Source organism: Periophthalmus magnuspinnatus, chromosome 12 (assembly GCF_009829125.3).
Source record: "Periophthalmus magnuspinnatus isolate fPerMag1 chromosome 12, fPerMag1.2.pri, whole genome shotgun sequence".
Classification (NCBI taxonomy): domain Eukaryota; kingdom Metazoa; phylum Chordata; class Actinopteri; order Gobiiformes; family Gobiidae; genus Periophthalmus; species Periophthalmus magnuspinnatus.
This window is the reverse complement of record NC_047137.1, coordinates 7165229-7186150: the sequence shown is the minus strand read 5'-3', so window position 1 is coordinate 7186150 and position 20922 is coordinate 7165229. Positions and strand designations below refer to the sequence as shown.

The 20922-nt window shown below is 40.1% G+C and overlaps 1 protein-coding gene across 1 annotated transcript in view; it reads right to left on the bottom strand.

Moving 5' to 3' along the window:
• LOC117379308 (ephrin type-A receptor 5) overlaps positions 1-20922 on the bottom strand; it is a 125234-nt gene that overhangs the window by 86560 nt on the left and 17752 nt on the right. The window contains exon 3 of the mRNA XM_033976002.2: positions 11868-12582. Within this exon, the coding sequence (XP_033831893.1) occupies positions 11868-12582 (715 nt within the window). The remainder of the gene's footprint in view (positions 1-11867; positions 12583-20922) is intronic.

Genomic DNA, 20922 nt, shown 5'->3' with positions numbered 1-20922 from the left:
ATAAACCTTAGCATAAAGAAAATATATCACGTGAGAGGTTTTAATAAAAATACAAGTTTGCACCTGCAGCTTGATCCCTGTTCCATTGATATAAGCTAACCAAAACCTAAAATTACAATATAAACTGTCACGGTACAATGTAGAGTTAATAAAGTTATGATTTTAGATGCTTATGACTTACCCTCCCCCTTCTCGTACCTCCCCACCCGCCTCTACTGCCCATCTCCCCGAAACTTCACATCAAAGCTACACAACCGCTCTCCTTCCCCCCCATTATCCCCCATTATTCAATCTCCCTCACATGGCATTTAGCTGATCATTTCAACATCCCATTTACCCACAATTCCGTCTACACTTCATCCGATTTAGCCAATTTCCTTTTTATTGTGTGGCGAATTGGAGTCTCACTAAAGCACAATGTCGAGTCCCCATTCCAAGATTCACATTCTATTGTCACTACACTGCACTCAGCTCATATGCAGTCGCTGTTATATTCGCCGAGGTACCCATCCCAGCCACCACTCCATTCATTATTTACACTATTTATGCTTTTAACCGTGTGCTCAGCCTTTTCCCTCCTGCAAGCCGGTGACCCACATCACTTAAGCGGGCATTACATCACTGCAGTATTTGGGTGGTCGCTTAAGAACTGCATGGTGCTATATGGATGCATGTTGCTAAATGCTAAATGGAATCCTATTAACCTAGGGACTGGTTATTTCCATGGAAACGGAAGTTGTGAATTTCCATATTCTGAGCAGATAATTGAAGGAGGGTATGCATAGAAGATGGGGACGAAAAGTGAGTTTGGATTAAAGATCGACTGATAAAAGTTTTTTGTTTTTTTTTCATGGCCAGTGCCGATACAGCTGAATCCAGAGCAGCTGATGACCGATGACCTCTGCCCATATTTTCGGGATGATATGATATGTGGGACCGGTTTTGGTCATTTTCCCCAAATTATCTAATTTGCATTCAGTACAAACTCATCCACAAGCTTTTTGTACTACAAGTTGGATGAGAGAGCAGTGTAGTGACATTTTGATTGTGCCCTTTTTGCACTTAAAGTTTTAAACATATATTCTTCATGCACATTTAGGCAGCTAATTTGGCCAAATAAAATATCGGTCTATGTTGGAGATTTAAGGCTGATGACCGATACTCTAAAAAGTGTAAACATCGGCCCAATATATCGATCTATCTCAAATGAGGATATGGTTTAGATCTCAAATTTATACACGATAAAATTACACTATAACAGTGGTTAGAAAGAAAAGTGCATGGCAACACTTGACCATCTAAAGGTCCATCTCAAGAATTCAATCTCAAGAATTCAATTTCAACACAATATTTCAGGCTTATCCTCCAGCTGGGTTCTCCTGACCAAGATCTAGAGATGAGTCTTCACTGTACTGCGGCTGCCCACTACAGCTGACGATTCGCCCAGAGCACTGGTTGAAGGATGACTTAACTGACGAGGATGAATTTCACTATGGGGACAGTAAAAACTAGAAAAATAAATGATGAACTTGTGACACAAGTGGCATAAAACTTCTTCTATATGTTTTTTTTTTCTTTCAAATTTCCTTATGAGCTACGACGTTTATTGGACTAAGAAGAATAAACATGATGCGACTCTTGCAGGATAGATTTATGTCATTACAGATACATAATTCATACATAATAGAACCTGGACTAAACTTGATTCGTCAACTATTACCACCTCCTCTCAGGCACTACTGGAAAACAAAGTAGTTTAACACCCTTATTGTACGCTAAAACAAACTGCACTGCTGCACAAATAACCTTCTGTCCCCTTATTCAAACCACCATCCAACTTGGCTCTAACTGTAATGTTCTAGTCGATTTCTTTAGTAAAACCATTCATTTTGGGGTCACATCTGCCTCTCCCTCCTCCTCTTCTTCCTCCTCCCCTCTCCCCTATTCCACGTACAGTGTTCCATCCATCTGCCCAGTGGCCCCTCTCAGTCCTCCTCCTCCGATCACTATCACTGCCCTGGAACAACAGGCATCCATCTCCCTGTCTCCCTCCCTCACAGTCGCCGTGTCAAGCGTTCAATTTGTCTTTAGTCTTCTGTGCTTGTTTCATCACTCTTCCTTTCTCCAATCTATCCATTTATCCTTTCTCCTATAAAGTCTGAGCCTCCCTGCCCTCGCTGCACGCCACAGAGTGCTGAGGCTAACGCTGTGGCGAGCTAGCGATAATTATTTGGGGTGTGCAGTCATTGAAATATATAAGTGAATAGAAAGTTTAGATTTTCAAATGGGACTGACTTTTTCGTACAGATGGTTAGATAAAAGTGTCTGGTTAAAGGGCACAATGGCAGTATGCGATGATGGATACAGAGTTGGATTCACAGACCTTTGGGTTACAGGTGAAATGATCTTACGACTGAGCTTCTGCCGATCTACATTTAGATTTAGAGATTTATTGAAAATTTATCAGTTAAAGGAACACCATGTAACTTTTCTGTTGGACAGTCCACCACCTTGCACCATGACATACTGTGGAACAATCCAGGCAAGAAATAAACACTTCCATGGAGAAAAGCAGGTGACAGAGCCTTCAATGGAAAAGTTAAAATGTGTACCTTTAGATACTCATCCATTACACTCTATAGCAGTGGTTTCCATATGGTGAGTCAGGACTAAAAAAGATGATGAGGAGGTTGGATAATTTCAGTGAATCCCATTTAAAGCCAAGATGTTAATTTAATTTCAGAATTCAGTTTATCAAATAATCCAACAGCACCTTAAACTGAGCTGACTCTGAGTTTGGGAGTCATTTGGAACATCTTAAAATGGTACAAAATCACACATTTGTACCATTTTAAGATGTTCCAAATGACTCCCAAACTCAAACTGCATGACTGAATCTCACACGCGGAGAGCCCGATCTCACGATGGGGGGTGAACACACTGCAGTGGTCAGATACACTGACCTGCTCACACTGTAGGAGGGAGAGGAGTGTAAGGAGCCAGAGAAGTGCAGGGCTGTGGACTGTGTTTGTGACCCCACTCGGACTCTACCACTCACTATAAATACCAAATATATGTGATCCAATGACTAACCACAAATGCCAGACATGTCTGATATAACTACGACCGCACGATCAGCAGCCATGTGCTCATTGTGTGCAGGTGATCATAGGTCGCAACCCCCTGTACACTGCACGACACAGATGAAGTTGAAATGGAAAGGTCGAAAGGTGGAGTCGAAATTTGGGCCAATTTAAAAATTGTCGTCCGACTAAAATTTTGATCAAAATTAAACCAAAATCACACCGTGTAAGCCCATCTTAAAACTAACTTACCACCAGAGCAAACCACACATGGAGCAAAATCATTTAGAAAAATTACACCTGCACTAAAGTGGGTCACAATAAAATGTCCAGAAATAAAAGTGCTTCCCATCATCCAACCAGTTGGACGTCTCAGCTCCAGCGTGCACTAAACACTCTATTCTGCCTTTTTCAAAGAGTGTTAAAGTGCGACTGACAATACAGGGAATACAAAGCAGTACAAAACTAGACAAAGAGAATGGAAAATGGGAGAGACCGGGGAAGACTGGAGACTGCAGACAAAGCAAGATGGAGATGCACTGATGTATAAATGTGAGGAGAGCTAAAAAACAAAGGAGAAAGAGCTGTCCAGAAAGAATTGTGGCCTATATTCACACCAGCTGGGTTAAATCATGCTTTAGTCTGCAGACACTGCCAGCTTTGTCCAAGACCCAACTGGACTTGAACAACTGTTTTACTAGGGCAGTGTGTATGGTGAATGTGAAGCTGCAGTACATCCATTTTGTGAGAATATGTATTTATTACAGACAGAGACTTTACATAGGAATCCTTGACATTTTAGACCAATAAACTAATTCAAATTGTCAATACATAAGAAATTGTGTATATTATTACTCAAAGCCTTCATCCTTGGCATTAAAATGAGGCTTTTTTGGAATTAACTTCTGCAGAGGTATGGTATAGGAGTCATTCTTCAAATTCTGAGTCAGAAAACAGAAAAAAGGTGATATTTTTTTTGTTTTTTTATCAACTGCACCACAACACATCTCCATAACTACTGTCTACACTGTAATGTACACTCTTCTCTTTACACAACCACCATCTAGGGACAAAAAATCCATTTACTTGTATTCGCTCCACGCTGGCAACCGGCTGAGACCGAGACTGTGCTTGTAATTGAGCTAAACTTGTGCAGCAGCGAAGAAGATGATTAAATCCTCCACGTCAGCTGTTTTAGTATAGGAATCATTCTCCACATTTTAAGTCAGCATATTCACCACACATACACACGCGCACACACACAGACACAAAATCAATTACATCACTTTTTTCTGTGTAATTACTTCATTATTTCATTTAGATTTTATGATTAAGATATGTTCATTGAGCATTAAATATGAATAGAAAAACTGTGGCAAATGAATAGGCTCACCGTTTCATAATTCTGAGTGCTTGTCAGGAGTTTGTGCGTAATCCCATGCAAATTTTGCCATATGTGCCACATTGCAATTACTTTACAAAAAACTGTAACATGTTATGGTGTCATCTCTTTCTCCTTTAAAGCCACAATACATTTTCCAAAGATATATGACAATAAAAACATCTTTTATTTATTTATTTGTTTAGCTTTATTGCAAAGCTCCACACAAATCTTATTTCATCTGGAGGAGGGCCTTCACCTGCTTGTTTCCAGGGAATATTGTTGATTATAATATCCGAAAGTACAATTTTAACGTTCCATTTCCATAGAATCATACAGGTGATGTGCCACCTCCAGAAAGTTACATACTGTACCTTTAATGTAACTGGCAGCTTGCATAAAAACACATCTTCATAAGTGCTGTACATACACAGTAAATATGTATATTCTTTTCTTTACACAACCTCTATCTAGGGAGAAAAACCCATTTACTTGTATTCGCTCCATGCTGGCAACCGCCTGAGACTGAGACTGCGCTTGTAAATGTGCTAAACTAAAGGAAATGATTTAATTCCATACAAACTTTGCCATATGTGCTGCACCGTGATGTTAGTTATGTCAGTCATATTGCTTTCCCCATCTCCATAACTACTGTATATTGTAAACATTGTACGTAAACCCTTTTCTTTACACAACACAACCAGGACAAAAAACCCATTTACTTGTATTCGCTCCACGCTGGCAACCGGCTGAGACCGAGACTGTGCTTGTAATTGAGCTAAACTTGTGCAGCGGCGAAGAAGATGATTAAATCCTCCACGTCAGATGTTTTAATGGCACACTTTCAAATGTGAGCTGCGAGCAACACCAAAGGAGAGACACTGAATGCATAATGTGGCACCAGAGCTTTTTTTTTCCAGTTTTCAGCAGCCGGGAAGCACGTTCCGAACACTCCACATGAAGAAGTGTTTGCAAAAGGAGCTAGCACATATGGTCCCAAAGAGGAGAGAGGAAGCCCTGTGTACATGATTTCAAAGAGGCGTCAGTTAAGCAGGCTCATCTGCATATGCAAAGGGAAAAAATGTCTTCCTGCCATTTTAATTGCTGGCATGTAGTCAGTCAAATGAATGTTTTTATGAGGTTTGGAATGGGTTGGAGTTGAGGTGGGACACTGCAGATAGAATAAATTGTATTTCTTTATTTGTAAGTGGTATCTGTCAGACCTGCAGCACTGATATAAAGCAAATACCATTCTTCTACTTATCACTAATATAAGGAAAAATAGGACTCACTTATACAATTCAGAGTTTATCTCAGAAGATTTTGTCAAAATTTGTTCTGAGATAAATGGATTTATACAGTGCCTTTCAAGACGCCTACAGTGTTTTACTTTAGCCTCATGGTTCGCTTGGGGTCGCCTTGATCATCATTAAGATGGCAAAAAACAGATATAAGATGAAAATAATAGTTTCTAACCAGATGCTGACTTGATCTTTTGATAAATCGTCATATTTCCAGTGATGGCAACTTAAATGGTGAGCTGACACGCTTTGTAAAACTGACCTAGCCAACCGTTTGTCTGTTTGTCTGTTTATCTGTTTAGCGATGCACACCACTCCCGTCAAGATAAAAAATATTACATTTGCAGGGTATAATGCAACTGGCACTAGCAAACCCCAATGCATTGAATAAAGAGAGGTTAAAACGCAGCGTAGGTGTAGATAAATGAAATAAATGCAAAAAACTGATGATAAACAGAATTACTTAAGTGTTTACGCAAGCTTTAGCATCGTCTCAGTGCCACAAACTTGGATTACTAAACGTATTTTTTGTGATTCGCTGAGATCAGCCTTGTCTAAAGATAAAAGAGGCCAATCTCCCCCCATAAAATCCCCTAAAGTTTGAACAGTACATTTTAATTGATATGTTGAGGTTCAGAACAAGATTATGCAAACGATATATTTCCTTTTTTAAGAGTTTTCATTTACAAGGCAAAGTATTAGTACATTTCCCAGTCAGAATCTTTAGTTGACAACAAAAAAAAAATCCCATTGCGCATTAGTGCTTCACCTCTTATTAACTTTAACAACGTATTTTCATGCAAATCAGCTACAAATTAGCCAGGCTTTTGTGCGACTGTATGACCTGGTCAGGTTTTATTACTGTGTCACTGGTGTAATCGCAGCCTTTTGTCAACACTGGAACAAAGGTACCCTCTGAAAGCCTTGTTTAAGCTCATTCTGCACAAGCTAATTCCAAGCAGGAGTGTTTTGTTGAACGTGCTCCTTGGGTCAAACAGATACAAAAGACTGGAGCTTTAACATGACACGTACTGCCCCGGGAAGAACACTACAAATTTAGGGTGGGAAGGCGTTTGCCCTTTTCCCTGTTTCAAATTATACTTACTGACAGTTGCTAGGGCTCATAGGAAGCATCCTATTGAAAATGTATCCTGGGTTGTGTCGTGACCCTGGAAAATGGCAGCCAGCCCAAAAATATGAATCATATCGTCCATTGAGGTTCATCCGCTCTTCCGTTAATTTGTTTTGCTAGATTCTTTCTTCCAACCGAGGTTTAGTTTGTTATCATACCTGACAGTTTCACTTTCGACGGCTCACTAGCGGTCTTCCTCGAGTGGTCACGTGATATTGCTGCGATGTGTCCGGTCAGCTGATTTAAAGTTACCGGCAGGGACAGGATGACACCACCATATGCAGTCCGACTTCTTCAGGACATTATCCCAGGTGTGTGAGAGTAAAAAGGCCCCCTCGTCCCGGTTTAAAGCCAGATGGCGCTAACGTCTTGCGTCCGGTAGGAAGACAGCGCTGAAACCTGCTTAAATCAGCTCACCGGACACATCACATCACAGCAACATCACTTGACCACTTTGAGGAAGACCACCACTGAGCAGTCAAAACTGTCAGGTATGAAAACAAACTAAACTTGGTCTGAAAAAAAATCTATTAAAATAAAAATATGCATAGTATAGTGTTAAAAATGTATGTAATGTCATTTTGCTGTTTACAGATAGGCATTAATTACAACTACCAATCACTCACACACCACGGGCTCCCAGGTAAGATGGCCGAATGGTCTTGCCAAAGGACACAAGGCAGTATCCATTGTTTGTTTTTTGTTTTTTTTAAAGGTGGACTGGATTTGTGCTTGCACTAGCAACCCATAAGAAAACCTCTCAAACACCACTGATATAAAGAAAATATAATTCTTCTTCTGCTTATCACTAATGTAAGGCAAAATACGACTAACTAACTATGAACTACAACAAAAATATAGGCTATTAAAAATATTCTAGTCTAAAATAGTCTATTTCGGAACATTTTGTCAAAATTTGTTCTGAGATAAACTTTCAAGACACCCACAGTGCTTCACATTAGCCTCATTTCCACTGGCACTGGTTCACTTGGGGTCCCTAAAAATACCTTCAAATTTTACTTAAGCGCAGTACTTTACAACTTTTACTTTGTTACATGTCCCCACTGGACCTCTTTAAGTTTTTTCAGCATACACCAAATACACTTACACTGCCTGCCATAGACCAACTATTACAAAGCTGATATCTGCACTCCCCATGACACAAGACAGAACGGAACAGTGCAGTCACTCGGAGCTCCGGTCCAGAGTAAGTCATCATCCTGCTGCCCTGTCAGCTGAGAGAGTCCCCGGTGGAGCGGTGTGGGTGATGGGGCATAGACTGGCAGTGACTGGAGGCAGGCCACTCTGGTCCTCTGGCACACATCTGCTAATGACGTCCCTGCAGAGGCTCTCCTGTCTGATGGGTACAGGCCGCTCAAATGTATGTTCTGTGTCTAACCGCCATGTTGTGTCTCTGATTAGACTCGAGTAAATCACAGGGAAGGTTAGGCTGCAGGGGAAGGGGGATTTTGGCATAAAGTGGGGTGCTATAGTGTAGGGTTGTCCAAAGTAAAGTTGTCTATATCCAGTTACCGATTGTTAATAAAACTAGTATCAAAACTAGAACCTGAATAATAGTAGGGCTGAACAATTTGGGAAAAATAAGGAATTACATGCTGTTAGCCATTTTATCTAGAATAACACATATTTTGTTGTTTGCGAAGGAAGTTAGGGCACTTAAAGGCCCTATATTACACAAAACTGACTCTTGTGAACTTTTAGTCATGTTAGAATGTATCTGGAGTTGTGTTTTGTTTCATTCACATATGTTTGAGTAACCCTATGTTATTAGTTCTATTACACACTCTGGTCAGTAATAGAAATGATCAGGTTCAACATATGTAAATTTATGTTTTGTATATTTTATGACAAAGAACAATGTAATCAATAGGAAAAACTGTCTCGTGTCACCTATCTGAGAGTATGACATGACATGAATGGCATTAGGCTGGTCTTATAATTGACAATTTCTTTTCTTTATTTTTTATTTTAAGGGAACCATATAGAACTTGTAGATTCTGACACGATAAACAGCAAAAAATGGTACATGGTCATTTTAAAGAAACTCCAAAGCGATATGGAGTATTGGACCTCTTCCTTAGTATTAACATCGAGTTTGACATTTTTGTATGTGAACTTGAGTCTACATGATGATTAAACAGTAATAAAGCAACTCTAAATATAGTTAAAACCAGAAATTTACCAAAAATTAAAAATTCTAAATTAGAACGGAAAGTCCAAATTATAAAACAATACTGAATTTTGGGCTGATACAATTTTGGATAATGATCTATAAGCTATGACAGCTACCCGCTCTTATAACGTGAACCTTGACAGTGCCATTCCATAATTACCAGAAAAATGTCAAATATATGAAATCAGTTTGTTGGATTTATTTGTTTTAGGGAAATAAAAATCCATTTTCAGTCTTTACACCATAGTTTATCTCATAAAACTTAAAATACTGGATTCTTCTTCACAGATCCTGTATATTCCCCACAGATGTAGTACCAGCGACCACTAAAGCCTTACTTTTTACTAGATACTTCAATACACTCCAACTCCCAACATTATTCATATGCATACATCCGGCCGTGTCAAGAAGGCCTTCATTTGTGGTTACCCATGTGGAGTGACACTTGATTAGCGCCAGCCACATCAGACTTTGTGAACAGAAATGACGGCAAAGATCCGAGAGCACATTCCATTTTTGCATGCCGCAGATCATTCCCTCTGAAAAATCCTCCCATTCTTTCCGACGCCACTCAAAGCTTGTATGGGTTGCACAAACACAGACTAGAAATGAAGTAATTTAGAGGCAGATTGGGAAGGCGAGAGCTGGCACTGGCCTAGTTGGATGTTCGTGGTGGTAAGAATGTACTCATATTAATGTTGTCACGATACAAAAATTTCAAACTTTATTTCGATACTAAGGAGTAGATTCGATACTGTTTCCGATGATCTTCTTTAGACAATAGAATGAAATTTTTAGCTATTACCATGTGACCTTATATCTATTTAATGACTCAGGTGGTCACGTAGGGTCCATGGGGGTATACTAGTCTATGTGGTTTAGACTAGTTCTGATACAGTTGAAGATCTTTCTAAAATTATTCAGGGAAGGTTCATTTCTATGTGACTTTTTTTTAGTATCAATACTTGTTAAAATGAGCATCCGGTTTATAAATTCATTAGTATAAGTAGTAATAGTTAGTATCGATTAGTATCTGATTTTCGATACTTGTGACATAACCCTAATACCATCCATCATTTTGGTACAATCAACAACATTGGTCAGTCACATTAATGCTTTGAGTGACAGGTTTTTATTTAACCAAGCAAAGTGTAATCTTTCAGAAGCAGATGACTTCTAGTTACTTCTTCAAGGCAACATAAAGTTACTGTTTGCATTAATCGTAATCAAATTGAAATTGTGATCTGACCTCAAGATAGAGATGTCATGATATCAAAATGTTTCATTGCAACACGTTACAGTATGTGACCTGGTTTAAGAAATCAAACTTTCTGAGTTACAAAGTGAATTTGAGATTATATAAGCAGCCAGATAAAAAACAAAAAAACAAAAAAAACAAAACACTAATTATATATATATATATTTTTTTTATTTTTTTTTTTTTGTGGTCCCTCACCGTATGACCTTTCATCTGGAAACAACAAAATTGTCCAATCTGCACTGAAATATGTTTTATTATTTCATTTAATCACCCTGCAGCATAGATTTATATGGGACATTGGAACTTCAAGGTCATTTTTCCCCCATAGAGACATAAAAGTGGCACATACATCACACTTTTAAGTTGTGTATTTAACATGATTTTGATGACTCACATATAAGGATATACTGAGCTTTAATTCTAAGCCTGATTCATTAAAGCTCTAACTCCAAAAACTGACTCAAAATTAGATTGTATTTTTTATTTATTTAATATGAAAATAAAATGCAGCAAGACATTTAAACCTGGCTTTTCCCATGTTTCTGTTTTCAATGTCCCAAATATGGTAAATTTTGGCCATTTTTATATGAAAACATGAGACAATGAAAAACTTACACTTACTCAAGCCAGAGGACTAGGCAAGCTTGAGAGTGGCAAAGTGCTGCAGGGCCCAGGGGGAAAATCCGCTACAAGGCTAAAAACACTGGCGCCCACTGAGTTACTCTTACAAAGGGAATAAACAGGAGCGCACTCAAGCACGCAGTGCTAAAAACAAACACGGCGCTATACCAAAATAAACAAGACAGACGCAGGATGGAGGGGCGAATGTGGATGTGTACAGAGAGCAAAGCCAAAGCAAAGCCTGGGAAAACCAACCCAGTTGCCCAGTGGTGAAGAATGGGATGTCTACGGAAACCACTGACAGGAGCAAAAGGAGACAATGACCAATATTATGTCTGTGTGTAGCTGCAGTCATGTGGACATGTGTGTGGACATAAATAACAAGACTACTATTACTAGGATACTATTACTACTAAAATGAAGTTACAGAGTGTAGTGTAGAGTAGTGCCGTGTCATGGTGCAGGTGAAAATTGCAACGTCTTTTTTCTTTTTGGCATGTTAACATTTGACGAGTATTCCTGGGTTTCCAACTCATAAAAAATAAGGAATGTTATTATTGACACTTAAAAACAAGTGTAAATTAAATGGGTAACAGCCCTGAAAATGTCACATATACCTGGAAGCTGAAACCCATGAGTATGGTTTGTGATTTAAATTGAAACTACTTTCACAGCAAAACTCACATGGAGGTAAGTCTCTTTTTTTTCTTACAGTGAGTAGTGTATGTACTTAAGGCAACTGAATACACGCTCATGTGAGTAATAAATAAATAAATAAATTGTAATTGTTGTAGTATAGCAAGTTCTAGGGTCTATGTGGTCATGAAAACATAATAAGTGTAAAGAAATTGAAGAAGTTGTACACGTTGTAAAGCTGTAAGCAAAACATCTTACCATGACATAGCCCATTGACCTCCTCGAATCCCGGCTTGCACACGCACTTCCCGATGGGCACTAGCCACTCCCCCTCCGTGCTGCAGTGCATTCTGGGAGGCTCGTACAGCGGCAACGAGTTATTGACACAGCGCCCCACCACCTCCACCAGCTGCGATGCCTCCGAACCGGGAATGGTGTCTGGAAACTCAGCCAAACTTTTCACCAAAAACGGGCACCTCTTATAGAACACCCTCACCGACACTAGCGCTATACATGCTCCCAAATCCTGGAACGCTAGGTAGAAGCCTTTCTTTGTCAACGGGCCAAGATCTCGAACTTCCGTGTTCAATTTCATCACACGATCGCCAAGGTCTAGCTCGGTGAAGCTCTCATCCGCCGCTATGGTATCAATCTTGATATACCGACTTTCCTTTAGTCCCCAGTCTTCTTCGTCCGTTATCCCGACCCCATCTCGCAGTGTCCCCTCCTCGTCATCGTCACCATTGGTTTCGTAGTAGTACATGTTGAAAGTTTCCTTGCAGGTTCCCACACCGCCGGGTAAGCTATTGCAGTCTCTCAGGGTGAATTTGAGCTCAATGAAAACTCTTTGGGCGCCCTCAGTTAGGATCCAGTTGGTGTGGAGCCAGTTGTTTTGGTTCTGCTCCATGACGCGGCAGACCTGATACGTGTGGATGGGAGCGTAGTCCTCGTCCACCTCCCCGATCTCCTCCCACTGCAGACAGGAGAAAGAGAATACAGAGAAAATAGTTAGGAGTAAGGTTATAGAACAAATATTATGCATTCCTGTGGATTTAGTTCCCTTTTAAACATACTTTCTTAAACATTTGTAAATAGGGCTGGTCATCGAAATTCAGTTCCAAGTTGGCACAGACCAAAAAGGTCTGGTAGGTACTGGCATTGATAAACTAACATTTGTTCGGTGCCAACTTTCGGTTTGTTGGATTTAAGTGTACGTGTCAATTAGCCAATAAATACTTAGGATCAGCTGTGCACTCTGGTTCATTAGTTTATGCTAGAGATGGGACAAAAGAGATCTCATGAAACCAAATTCCCACAATATTGTGCACACATACTGAAAATGATCTTGTGAGATTTTCTTGCATTTGGATTGGATAAAAATGGAATTAAATGCTGGTGAGTTGCATTTTTTTGGGAAGCCACAGTCCCAAAAAACAGTGCTACAATGACAGTAGAAATATTAAATTAAATAAGTAAAAAATGGTAAGGTTAACTGGATTGTGCAGTTTATTTATTATAATTAATATCAAAATCTTGTCTTGTCTCAATCCAATCTCATATCTTGTCTGGTGGAAACTGTATGTCGTCCCACCCCAAGTTTATACTGGATATCCTAGAGTACTATGTTTTTATTAAGAATTAACATGCATAGTTATACTGTAATTGTAAGATTTAAACACATTTTTTGCAACATATTCACCATTAATTTACACTTAAAAAACACAGCCAACAAAATAAGAACCATTCGGGTCTTGGTAATAAAAAGCAGGTATCATTAAGGTACTGGTACTGGACAAAATCAAACAGTACCCGGTGCTATTTGTCAATGAGTATTCCATGATTAGTCCATGATTAGTTCATTATTTATTAAACATTTGTTATTTTAATACATTTTCATCTTAAAATGATCACACTAAAATTCATTGTCAAACCTATCAAGCCTTCCTAGCATACCCAAACTCTTGTATCCTATCTGCCAGCGAATCATCACCACACAGAGCACCCCTCTCTGTAAGGAGGAGTAAAACGCATGGAAATCTAGTGAGAATGAGCCCCGGCAAGACATTTTAGACGGCTTAACACTGGCGCAGAAACTATGAAAGGTGCCTGTGCATGTGTGAGGCAATAGATAGCAGAATAATCCCCTTGACTTGTACTTTATTTCATCCTACCGCAAGAGGCACAAAAGGAACGCCAACTTGTTAAACGCCGTATTTGCATTTAGCGTCAATGGGGGGTGGTGTACCTGTCTGGGGAAGAAAAGGATTATTGTGCACTTCTGGGTATTATCAGTGAATTTAAACATGTCTAAAATAAGCACACATATTTTTTTTTTCTCTGTGCATATCATAGAATATATATAGAAGTGGACTGAAGTTTGATAGTAGCCTAATGCAGCAAGTCTTGCATTTCTAGCGGCTAATTAGCAGCTGAGTTTCATATTAGAAATTGTGTGTGTCAATCAGGAGCAAGATTGCTGAAGATAGCAACAAGGCAAGATAGCTGTCAATCAAACCTGTTGCTAACTCTAGTGGTAGCTGGCCTCAGGGAAAGAAGTCACCTGATTGGTTGTTTTTATTGTTCATAACTTGGACTATAGACGAAACAGTGAAATCACCAAAATCACTTCACACCCAAACACAATTCCTATTTGGAATGCGGCGGCTAGCAGGTTAGCTATGTCCATCTATATATACAGTTTAGGATGCTTATATGTAAATGATGCAGCCAGGCTGGTGTGTTCCAGTGGTTGTGTGCAAGTTAGACAGCAGCATTAATTCCCTCCGCAGGTCTCCTGGGATGTGGCTATTATCTGCATCACTAGCACTCTCCCATGGCTAATACAGGCGCTTCATCATGTCACCCTAATATGGCCACAGGGAGCAGACTATGATCTGGTGTTATAGCTTAATAGCCCATATTAATCAATCCTTGCTGTAGCCGTTGTGCACAAGCTTTTGTCTTCTCTGCACTTCTTTGCTGTCTTGTTCCCCATCTGTTTTTTTTTCGGTTCTCCCTCTTCACTCGTTTGTCTCCGTATTAGTTGGATCCTTTTGTTTTTGGGGTTATCGCAGCAGTTTGAGCGCGCTTGGGAATCAAAGCTGCTTTGTCAACTGTTAATTCGTAGTTTGTCAGCAAGTCAGACGGTTTTGTTCAAGTACAAAGCGGTTATAACTTATCAACCGAAGACCTGCTGCCTGTTTTCTGTCTCACATTGTATGGTGTATGGCATTCAGTGCGTGCTGGAATAATTTAATATCCAATGTATTTCATTTTATGGGGACATGGTTTTCCCTATGTGGGAATCTTTGTTTTTTTATTCATGTGTTAAGTTTATTGGGTGCTCCAGCTTCCCAAATAAACTTAAAACATGCATAAAAGGCAAAGTTCAAAGCTTGGAACTCCTGATGAAGACCATGGTTCAAGATCTGAAGTAGAGTATTACCCTCAACTCCTGGCCTGGGGCAAAATCTTCACTTCATATTTTGACTTGGAAGGGATGATGTGAACAGTGCCAACTCTTTTTTATGACAGTCTGTCTAATGTACTTTTTAAGCACCAGTATGTCTGGGGTGTCCAGTTGGTAAAATCAATTCAACTAATCATTGGTATTTTATCCAATTGAATTAGAGGGTCTTAGTTGTCAGTGGACAGCTGTCTCTGTGGACACGGGACAGCAAAATAAATACATAAAACATTTACTATAAATGGCCTGACCCCACATCAGGATTTTATGGACAAAATCGTCTATGTTTGAATCTTATTTTATCCCCATGTCTGTGTAATTTCATTGAAGAACTTAGACCAGGAGTCTCCAACCTGTAGCTCAGGAGCTATCAGCAGTTGCTCACCAAGGGATTTCTGAATTATACATATTGTGCCAAATAACTAAAGTTTGATAAATTACCATTATTGCACTAATAAATGGATAATGCTTTATAGGCACCTAACTGTATCCTATCTAAGGCTTGCTGTGGCTCTTATAAATTCTCATTTTCTTGCCTAATCTTGTCTAACGTGTAAAATGAGTAGCTCTCTGACATTTCTATTTTGTAAAGTTAGCTCATGAGACCAAAAAAGTTGGAGACCCCTGTGTTAGACAAATAAGGCACTTCACTTTCACATATCAATGTAAAATAGCCAGAAAACCCATTTCATCAAACCAATCAATTGTGTGTGTACTCCCTCAGCCATCTTAGTGTAAACAACAAGATATGCTAGAAAGATATAACTCCAGTCAGAACATAAGAGGGCATTTGAATGGGTGGTAAAATATCTTCACTCTAAACCTTTTGTCCAGTTAACATAATAAAAAAATCCTGCCCAACGAAATCAATTGCAAAGGCAGTATTTTACAAAGTTACCCATGCAACAAAAGTGGAGCCTTGAAATAGATTGTTTAACATGCCATGTAAATCTGACACTTAACCAGATTGAACTTCAAAGATCCGCAGTCTTCATGACATGTACATTTTCTTGGTTCCTCTATAACATGTGATGGTTCCCAGACTCGAGCCCAGTCAGTCCCAGTGCAGACAGTAAGCCTCTTATTGGTTAGATCACAGAGATCCAACAGCCGGCTGCAGCTTTAGTCAGCTTAACCAGCACACACCCACACACTCCATGACTTCAAACTTTCAACAGACGCCCCTCTTTGCTTTTGCATGGGACCAAATGGTGTGAGATACAGGCGCAGTTTCGAGAAGTTTGATTTGCGTAATGCCATACCAACAGTCAACAACAGTTGGTTTGTCCTTGGATTTTCATGGTAACAGATAATGTGACTGAAAAAGGAGCAATTGGTCGAAAAAAAAAGGCAGTGTCATCTGATTGGATTATAGAGTATATTGAGTGACCTTGTAGTTGGAGTCAATATGGCAGCTCTCCAAGACTTCCAAGCAGTTTAAAGTAACCATATTATGTAAGCTTTTGATGCATTTGTTTCCAATAGATTAGACTACAGTAACAGCCTGCTCCCTGGCCTCTCCAAACGAGCATTAAGACAGCTGCAGTATATCCAAAATGCTGCTGCTCGGCTCCTGACTAGAACCAGGAAGTACGAGCACATAAGTCTCTGCACTGACTTCCTGTGGCTCAGAGAATAAACTTTAAAGCAGCTCTGCTTGTGAACAAGTCTCTCCATGGCTTAGCACCAAAGTACATCTCCCACATGTTAGTGCCATATGAACCATCTCACACTCTGAGGACTTTAGGGACCGACCACCTGCTGGTGTCCAGAGTGAGAACTAAACATGGGGAATCAGCGTTTCAGTTTTATGCAGCTAAAATCTGGAACAGTCTGAAGATATGAGATTGGCCTCTACTTTGGCCATGTTTAAACGGTTTTGTTTAGCTGTGCATATGACTGAAAGGGTTTTCTTCTGCACTCTTCTCTTTTAATGTTAATTTTATGATGATTAGTTGATTTGCTGTATTGTGATTTTAATGTACTTCTTAATCTGTAAATCACTTTGAATTACTTTGTATAAGAACTGTGCAATACAAATAAACTTGCCTTGCCTTGATTTTACCTGATCTAACTCAAACTCTGACCTAACTCTGTCCACAGATACATATTAGACTAAATTTAGCTTTTACTGACAACAAGTGTAATACTGATTTATTCTTGATAACAAAAACATTGATGGACAAGTTTATTTTGTAGTTCTCAAGATGATTATCCATCAGAAAGCAGAATGAGCCTCACATGAGTCTCACACTTGTGTTGCCAGTTTCAATGCTGAAATCCAGTTGTTTTAAACCTAAAAGGAGTCTCTCTGATCTGAATCCTCACTGCCTAAACACCAGCATTTACAGCCAATTGGTAATCAGTGGGGGTGAAGAGAGGTGTCAAATGGATAAATATAGATAATTGGGAGATCACCGTGACAACAATAATCATATGATATCCCTGTGATGCGTCAGAGATAACAGAGACTTTTTTGTGACACATTGTTGTCATTTTGCATGTCTTCCAACCAACAATTGTGAACTGAAGACAAGCTGTGATGATAATTGTCTTGCCCTGGTCCATGGATATAAAGTTGCTTGGTACGCTGTATATAGCCAAATACCACTAGAACCAAGCTCCCAAAGTAAAAGGTCAACAGTATACGGGCTCAAGACTATAATTTGTACTTCCCTGTACTCTGTGCCGTCTGGAGTGAGTTTTTAAAATGTCAATATGTTCTGCTGTGAAACCCCTGCTCTTTAATGTGCACTTATCTATAGAAATAAATGTGCATTACAGCTTATGTTAAAAGAAAAATGTACATGTTTTGTGTGTGTGTGTGTTTGGTGAGGACCAGCGTTTTTGAAGCACTTACTGCTGTATCTATTACGCAAAATGGACTCTTGTGAGCGTTAAGCCGTGTTATAATGCTTCTACTTCCTCAAAAACATACCTGGTGTTGGAGTAACCCTTTATTATTATTCTCCAAAGCTCAAAATGCTCTGTTCCGCCTTGTGATGTCATGTAGTGGTAGTTTTCAAATTAACACCTGTCTTTTACCTTTACTTCAGTACAAATAGGCAATTCCAGGGCAGAAATCATCCAAATGATTCTAGTGAAGGTGTGTGGAGTTTAAAAACAGTGGAGTACTTCCTGTTTAACCACATAACAAAACACAACTCCAGGTGCACTATGCCATAGATCTGTGACAGTGTAATATGGGCTCTTTAAAGGTGCACTCTGCAACTTTTCTGATGAGAGGTCTGCCTTTGCCTGAAATTTTCCCCATTATGACATTAAACGTAAATATCTTGCACTAAAATTTAAATTTAAATGTAAAAACGACCTCAAAAACATATATTCTAAATGTGAGAGGGGTCACCTTTCTGCAGATATGACCTGTAACTTGACCTGCTTGTCTCCGTGGAGTTATCCATCCTCAATGACGTACAGTGAAATTTTCCAGGCAATGCCAATGTCAACTCCATGGAGATAAGCAGGTTCTGGACGCCTTACCCTACAAGAAAAGTTACACAGTGCAGCTTTAACTACAATTAATTATTATTATTATTATTTGCCATACGTATTGATGTGATCCTTGGCCGTTTTTTAAGTTTTTTGACAGAATATAAAACCAGGTGCATATTACTTATTACTGTCATTAAAGTGAAAATGAATTTGTAACTTACTGTGTTTTTTTTTTTTTTTTTTTTTTTTATAATATCACAAGTAAATGACATACCAAAGTTGCAATTGTGTTTCATATAAACTTGTACTTTTGCAACCTGGCTGAAACTATAGAGGATACACATTGTGACGCAAACATGACAACACAGATGGACGTACTTCAGTTTATTTCAGCAAAAATATGGACTAGTTAAGTTTTTTTTCCCTTTTTTTTTGTTTTTTGTAGAGGGAAGCTTTGTGCATTTGCTCTTCTCTCAACTCGATTTAACTAAATTGATGAAGTTTCCGGGTTGCTGTAATGCTTCGACCAATCAGCTTGAGAGTATTTGTTTAAATGTCCCAAACACTTTCCGCGAGAGTCACTCCACATCGATAAAAGTGTAGAACTCAACTCAGTCTGCTGTGAGCCAGGTTAGCAGGTTAGTACATGACAATTTACAAGGAAAATAAATGTCCCACAACAACTGTACTGCACTTTTTCTTTCTATAAACACAAAACAACATGACCCAGGACTCTCCTATAGTGAACTCTGCTGAACCCGTGTCCTGGGTCTCCTTATGGCGCCTCATTACACTGCATTTGTTTTCTCCTGCTGTTACATACCAGTGTGAGAGAGAGGGGGAAGAAAGGAAGAGGAGGAAGAGGAGAAGAGAGACGGAGGGAGGAAGAGGGAGGAGACGGCGACAGGGAGAAGGAGAGGGAGAGAAGACAGGAATAGAGAAGGGAGAGGGAGGATAGAGAGAGAGACAGAGAGGGGGGAGAAAGAGAGGCAGGAGAGAAAGAGTGAGTGAAGAAGGAAGAGAGAGGGGGGGTAGGAGAGGAAAAGAGGGATGGAGAGGGGAGATAAAGAGGAAGACAGAGGGAGATGGAGAGAGGAAGAGAGAGACAGAGGGGGAGGGAGGGGGAGAGAGGGAGAGAGGAGAGGAATAGAGAAGGGAGGAGAGAGATGATAGAGGGGGGGGAAGAGAGGGTAGGAGGAGAGAAAGACGGGAGAGAAAGAGTGAGTGAAGAAGGAAGAGAGGGGGGATAGGACTGGAAAAGAGAGATGGAGAGGGAAGAGAAGGAGGAAGACAGAGATTCAAAGAGGAAGAGAGAGAGGGGGAGGCAGGAAATGAGAGGAGAGGAAGAGAGAGGGAGGGAGAGAGAAGGGAGGAGAGAGATAATAAAGAGAGAGACAGAGAGGAGAGGAAGAGAGAGGGGGAGAAAGATAGAGAGGGAGGAGAGAAAGAGTGAGTGAAGACTGAAGAAGGGGGAAAGGAGAGGGGAAAAGAGATGGAGAGGGAAGGACAGAAAGGGAGGGGGGAATAGAGAGGAGAGGGAGGAAGAGAGGAGAAGAAAAGAGAGGGGGTAGAGAGGGAGGAAGACAGAAGATAGAAAGAGTGAGTGAAGAAGGAAGAGAGAGGGGGAGAGAAAGAGGGGATAGAAAGAGTGAGAGTGGCAGGGAGTGGGGAGAGGAAGAGAGAGACAGAGAGAGGAAAAAGGGGGAGAGGGAGGAGAGAAATAGGGAAAGGGGAGAGAAAGAGTGAGTGAAGGAAGAAGAGACAGCGAGGGAGGTAGAGAAAAGAGAGAGAATGATGAAGGGGGGAGAAAGAAGGACAGAGGAGAGATAGAAGGAGAAAGGAGAGAAAGAGTGAGATGGAGGGATAAGAGAGAGAATAAGGAAGGAAGAAGGTGAGGAGACAGAGAGAGAAGTAACAGAAGACAGGGATAGAGCGAGAGGGGGGGAGTGAGAGAGGAAGAGAGAGAAAAACAGAGAAGGAGGAGAGGGGAGGGAAAGAGTGACTGAAGGAGGAAGAGAGGGAGGGAGGTAGCATAGAAAAAGAGATATGGAGAGGGAAGAGAAAAAGAGAGAATGAGGAAGAGAGAGAGGGATAGACAGAGAGAAGAATGAAAAAAAGAACTAGAATGAGAGAGGGAGTTGCAGCGTGCACACAGTCTCACATTTGTCACAGCCGTCAGTACACCCCCTGTGGCTGTGCTGAGTGCCCTCCCGGCTCTGACTCTATAAAGCTGTCTCCAACTTCTTATTATCAGCCATTAGCACTGACCGACATGACACTGTAATAGAACTGTCCTTCTGTGCTCTTTAACCAGACAAACCCCACCCCACCCTGTCCACAAACTCTCACCTGTACAACTCTATCCAACCTCACTGCAAAAAACAAATACATATA